This window comes from Microtus ochrogaster, unplaced genomic scaffold (genome assembly GCF_000317375.1).
Source record: "Microtus ochrogaster isolate Prairie Vole_2 unplaced genomic scaffold, MicOch1.0 UNK116, whole genome shotgun sequence".
NCBI classification, from domain to species: domain Eukaryota; kingdom Metazoa; phylum Chordata; class Mammalia; order Rodentia; family Cricetidae; genus Microtus; species Microtus ochrogaster.
In genome coordinates this window covers 202,222-208,533 of record NW_004949214.1, presented here as the reverse complement: position 1 = coordinate 208,533, position 6,312 = coordinate 202,222, and the positions used below count along the sequence as shown (strand labels likewise).

The 6,312-nt window shown below is 45.2% G+C and overlaps 1 protein-coding gene across 7 annotated transcripts in view; it reads right to left on the bottom strand.

The window, feature by feature from the left end:
- Window positions 1-725: 725 nt before the first annotated feature.
- Gprasp1 (G protein-coupled receptor associated sorting protein 1) overlaps window positions 726-6,312 on the bottom strand; it is a 75,329-nt gene continuing 69,742 nt past the window's right edge. For all 7 annotated transcript variants that reach the window (XM_026778251.1, XM_026778253.1, XM_013355359.1 and 4 more), the window contains 3 exons: window positions 6,099-6,170; window positions 5,695-5,772; window positions 726-5,423 (listed from right to left, as the gene is read on the bottom strand). In XM_026778251.1, the coding sequence (XP_026634052.1) occupies window positions 1,100-5,122 (4,023 nt within the window). In that variant the 5' untranslated portion in view covers window positions 5,123-5,423; window positions 5,695-5,772; window positions 6,099-6,170 and the 3' untranslated portion in view covers window positions 726-1,099. The remainder of the gene's footprint in view (window positions 5,424-5,694; window positions 5,773-6,098; window positions 6,171-6,312) is intronic.

Below are 6,312 nucleotides of genomic sequence, written 5' to 3'. Positions count from 1 at the left end.
GCTGGAGGAGGGGGTGTTGTGAAATGCTATCTTCTGGGCAGGATAGAACTATAGCACTCTGGAACTCTCAGAAGCTGTGGTCACTTGCACAAGATTGGGCCTTCGACATTTTATTCTAAAGGGGTATTCCTGTTAAGGCCTTGCCCTTCCCTGAGAATTTAGGAAATTAATGGTTGCTTGTGGGGAAGAACAAGCCCCCAGCTCTGTATGGGGTTATATAGGCAGTTAATAGTCACTGGGGTCACGAGAAGCATTCTTATTCATGTTGTAACCATGGCAAAGTTGCCCAAGCTCCCATAAGTAACCTTAATTAAACTCACTGGCTCATCAGAAAATAAAAACTAGTCCAGCTAAGCTATCCTTTGAAATGAGAGATTAAATTCTGAACATAGTATTTTGAACAGCAAAGGCCTACTTGCTCTTCAAAATTTACCTCATTTTCAATATACTTTTTCAATTCATACTCCTCCCACCTAATCCAGGAAATTGGATATGTATAGAAACTTTTCCCTACTCCATGCTTTTCTCCTCATCATAAGCTGTATTAGAGCATAACTTAAAGTGAGTCCTCTCCAAAGTAAGCTCCGAGGTGCAGTTCATTCCAACCTTTGAGAGTTAATGCTGAGTAAAAGCTTCTGTAACAAACACATTACTCAAACATTATCTGTGTGCATGTGCATGTTCATCTGTGCATCTGTACCTTACAGTGAAGGCGAAAATTCTGCTAACTTTAACATAGAACTTTATTGAAGCACAAGACTCAAATAGATATACACAAGAACAACAATTAGAAGGGCATCTTATTTACAATGGCTCAGTCCACTTTAAACTCACATATTGAACATCACAATCAAGAAACAAGTATCATCAACAAGTGTGTTTTCAGTTGTATATTCATTTGGCATCAGAAAAGTGATACAGTTACACAGAGTTGGGTAAATTTATCACCACCATTGAAGAGGTACACTGAAACACAGAATCAGCTGTGAAGCAAAAGCATTATTTTGTGAGCATTTGACTCAGGAACACAAAGAACACTCAGGAACATAAGCAAATGGTTAAGCATATTAATTTCTCTTGCTCTGCTTCAGGGTGATTTTTAATTGTCAGGTTTGCGCTTCAGGGTCCTAGCATAAATTTCAATCTCTTGGAATGCAGAAATAAGTGGGTCAAGATTCACCACCACATCATCATCATCATCATCATCATCGAATAGTTCTTCTTTTTGTATATTTTTGCTAATATTGTCAAATATCGCAAGAACCAGTTGAATGTTCTCACTTGAGTCCTCTCTACTAAAGAGGGTCATAAATTCTGACATGGACTCAGTAGATAGTAAGCGTTTTGTCATGAGAATGCTTTCAGACAAATTCAGGAGCAGTTTCAGAACCTGAAGCCTTGTTTTGGTATCGCCTGAATTCAGTAAGTAGAAAAACCCAGACAAATAATTGGCAACCACTTTGTGATAGTCAGAAGTAGCAGTGAGGTGTGTAATCATTGTCAGCCCAGACAACTGGTCAGAGGAATTTAACTCATAATCAAAGGTATCCTCACAAACATGACACACGTATGTCTGAATCATGTTTAGATCTGGATATGGTGGAGCCATGCTAACCATATTTTCCAAAAACCTTGTCCTGACACGGGTAGATGGATAGTTAAGTAAGGCTTCAATCAGTGAGATAACGCCCGAGTTTCTAATGAAATCGCGAGTAAACTGAGAAGCGCTTCTCATGCCCATTGCAATCTTAGAGATTTCATGGATAAAAGGGTCTCGGTTTCTGTCCATTAATAAAAGAAGTTCCTCAAACTCCTCAGAGCCAATTCTAAGATCACACTGTATGCAGCTACAAGACCAGCTCTCAGGCTGCACACTCTCCTTGGCCTTAAGGTGCTCGCGAATCTCCTGGACTGATCGGTAATTGGGATCATACTGAAATGGGAACTCAGGTACAGGCTCATCTGGAGATTCCTGCTCTCCTTCTGTCTTAGGTTTTCCCCCAAACATTTCAGCAAACAGAGATGCTGCTTCTTTGGGGAATCTGAAGGGGCTTATGGATGGGAAGCCAGCCTTTCCCCATGGACCAGGCTTAAACTGAACAGTGACCTCGTCCCAGCTCTGGGGTCTGCGGGAAGGATCAGGTTCCTTCTCAGCTGAAGACTTAGGCTCACAAATGACCTTGAACACAGGGGTAGGATTTGATTCAAAACTAGTTTCATCCCCTTCCCAGAACCAGGATCCCACCATGGTTTCAGCTTCTGTATTAAATCCACAGTTATCTCCACTGTCAACCTTGTTAATCATCTCATCTTTTGGCCCTTGCTCATTTTCTGGATTGGACCCACTGATCGCAGTTTCAGATTCTCCAGTGCCCTTGTCACTAGACCAGAAACGGGACCCAACAATCATTTTGTCCTCACCCTCTGGCTTGGACACACGGTTTACAACTGCTCTTGTATTGCCATTTTTTGCAGCCCACATCAGAGACTCAAAAATTGCCTCCTCTTCAGTTTCTGACCCAGTTTCGACTGTCTGCGACCCAGCCCCTATTTTGGCTTCTTGAGCCCAGAACCATGACCCAATAATTTTCTCCTCCTTAATTCCAGGAGTGGATTCAAAAGCACCCCTCCTCTTTGCATCTAGACTGGCCTCTTCCTTGCCCCAGAACCAGGATCCAATTGTTTCTTCTTCCTCTTCGGATGCTACCTTGCTCTCTTCATTAATCTCAGGAGCTGGCTGAAATTTGTCCTCATCCCCAGCCCAAAACCAAGAGCCAATGATGTCTTGTTCTTCAGCTTCTGGCTTGGCTTCCTCTCTGGTAGTAGCCTCTACAATGGTTTCTTCATTTTCCTTCCAGAACCAAGAATTGAATGTGTTGTCCTCTAAAGTTGGTAGCTTGATCTGTTCTCCAGTCTCATCATCTATATTTCCCTCTTCTGCAGCCCATAACCAGGACCCTGCAGCGGCCTCCGTCTTTGGATAATTATTGGACCAGAGCCATGAATCAACAGTGTCCTCTTGCTCTTTCAGAGTAGACTTCAAGCTTTCTCTATTGGTAGGACACAAACTGGGCTCTTTTTCCCAGAAGCAAGACCTTTTATTACTGTCCTTAGCTTCTGCCACAGGATTGTATCTGCTATCAGCTTCGTACTTCATATTGGCTTGTTCTCTGGCCCCAAACCAAGGTGATATAATGGGCTCTTCCTCATCCTCCAGGCTAGACTTACTATTAACTTCAGCCTCCACACTATTGTCTACTTTAGCCCAGAACCAGGGCCCAATGATGGGCTCCTCCTCAGCTCCTGCCATGATGTCAGAACAAGGTTCAGTCCCTAAATCCACATGTCCCTGCTTTTCAGACCAAAACCAAGGCACAAAGATTGTCCCTTTTGTAGATGCTGGCCTGGCCTGTTCTTCAACCTTAGCCTCTGTATTGACTTCTCCAGCCCAGAACCAGGAATCGGTACCTTCTTTTTCCTCAGGCTTTGGCATCTTCTCACAACTGACTCCAACAGATCTCAAGCTGTTCTCACCAATGCCCCAGAACCAAGATCCAAAAATGGACTCATCGTCAGCCTGTAAATTGACATCTTCATCATCAGCCCAGAACCAGGACCCAACAATGTTATCCTCCTCATTAGCTACTGGCATAGGCTTAGAGGTACCCTTAGGTCCATTTTCCATACTGCTCTTCTCAGAACCCAGAGAGAAACTATTAACTTGTTCCTCCTTATCCCTTGGTCTGGATTTAAGACAGGTCTCAGAGTCCACACTGGCTTCTTCTTCACTCCAGAACCAATCTCCAACAAAGGGCTCCTCCTCTACATACAGGCTGGCCTTAGTGTTCACCCTCTCTACCTTTCTGGACTCCTGGGTGTCCCAGAACCAAGCCCCAATGAGGACTTCCTCCTCTGGTCTGGCTTCTTGTTTGGGATTTGCTTTGGCCTTGGTTTTCACTTCTTCCTTTGGCACTGCTCTGGTTTTGGACTCCTTCTTTGTCTTAGACTTTGAAAAGGCACTAGCCTTCTCTTCAGGCATGAACCAGGACTCTTTTTTATTTGTATCTAGAGATCCAGACAGGACATCACTGCAAGCTTCTCGCTTGGCCTGGTGCCTGGCCCTCATATTGACCCCTTTCCTGGCTCTGGGTTTGGATCGAGATTTGGTCTCTTCTCCAGACCATAGCAAAGATTTTGCATGATTTTCACATTCAGATCCAGAGGTGGATTCAACACGAATTTCTTTCTTAGGCCTAAACCAGGACCTATTGTTGGGCTCTTCTTTGGGCCTAGACCAGACTTTAGGCTTTTCTTTGGCCCAGAACCAGGGAGTCTTAGCAGACTCATCCTCAGAATCAGAGCTAGAAATATTATAGAGCTCTTGTTTGTTTTTGTGTCTAGGCATAGTATTTGCCTCTTGTTTGGCCATGTGCCTGAACCTGTTATTATTGGCCTTCATGTTTTTCCTAGGACGAAATCTTGCACTAGTTTCATCTCTGTTCCAGAAGGAGGAAATTCCTGAAGGTTTATCTGCCCATCTGAATTCAGAATTCTCATAAGCCTCTCCTTTGGGGATAGGCCTGGTACGGTACCAGGATCCCATACTGGTTCCCTCTTCTGAGCCATAGGAAGGCTGGAATCCTGCTTGAGGATGAGCCTTTTTGGGAAAACTCTCAGTGTCCATATTACCAAGTTCTCTATCTACAGACAGGCACTTAGCTTGAGCAACAGCCCCAGAATCAGTACTGACCAGCGGAGAGTCTGCACTACTGATCTGACATTGCTTGCCCATCCTTGACATGGGCTCTGCCCGAAACTTACTTGGGGCCCATACTTGAGCATCATTCTTCGACCGTGAAATAGGGATTGCCTTAGGTTTGCATTTAGCGTATGCCCCGCCTGGTGAACTGACTTCACTCCTAGGTCTTGCTCCAGGAGTATTCTTAGGCTTCACTTTAGGCCGTGCTCCAGGCATTATCTGTGTTCTAACTTTGGGTCTCACCACCAACGGGACTTCATTCTCTACCCCTGCAACACTGTTATTGTTGCCATTGGCGTTCTCATCCCCAGGCTTCCTTTCAGGCTTTGCCTGGGCACCAGACTCAATCTCTGCCCTAGTCATGGTATATATTCGATAAAGCTCTGATGTATACCGATCAACAACAACCCTTCACTAGAGATCTGTTACAGGATTGATCTTCACAACACTCTTTGGTAACTTAGGCTACGAGATTGGAAGAACCAGACTGGAATGACAATCCAGCAAGCTCCTACCCAAGCAGTCTCAGTCAATAACACAGATACAGTGCAGAAGAGGCGAAACCAAGCCGGAGGAAGATGGACAGGTCCTAGGTGGGCGCAGACCTGTTGACTGCACTGGTCAGCAGCAAGCGCAGAATCGCCAAGCAGCCACTGTAGGTGATCTAGGAAGAGAAAAAAGAGCAAGTCAGTCCTATATAGTTCGCTTGCCTCCTGGAGAAACTTACACAGAGACACTGGTGAATGATGGTGAGAGGAACAGCTCAGCTAGGAGAAAACCTCTATGTTCCTCTTGCCTGCTGGAGCACAGGTGCAGGGTTGAGGAGACAGTGCACACGCTAGAAATGAAGACAGAGGGGAGCCCCAATCTCTCAGTAGTCAGTCTTGTCGATCTCTACTGCCCTCATCTAAACGTGAACCCTCTCCCATACCCACCTTCACCGATGTGGTACAATTCCCTCCTCTCTTCTATGTCCCGGTGGTGTTAAGATCAACAGCTGACAGCAAGGAGTCCTATAAATACATAAAAGAAAATGGAGGCTCGGTGCCTGCTACGTGGGCACACATCTCTGAGCCCAATCCAACAACAAAACCATGCCTGCTTTCTGCCTAAAGTTCCTGTTCCCTGGTCCCAGCTCTCATGTCTTGTCCTGTGGATCATAGTCTAATTCACCTCTACCTCAACATTCCTAGTAGCTCTGAAAAGAAACAAAGGATGCTGTGGCAGTGAGCAAATTTAGGGTCCAGCAAAGACATCATGCTCCCTCTTAGGCTACAGCCGTCTGCATCTGCCTCCTTATTAGTTCCTGGGTCCTCCACTGCCCCCCATTCTCACCAACCTCCAGAGACCTGAGACAGTCTCCTCGATGGCTGTTTTCTTTCTAACAGAGCTGACCAGACTTAAAGCAGGTCTGTGGACAAAGAGGAAAATGTAAGACAATCAGGAGATGATGGTAGAAGCTGTGGGCAAATTTAGGGGACAGGAAAGACATCATGCATCCTCTTGGGTTACAGCCGTCTGCATCTGCCTCCTCAGTACCTAGGTCTCTCACT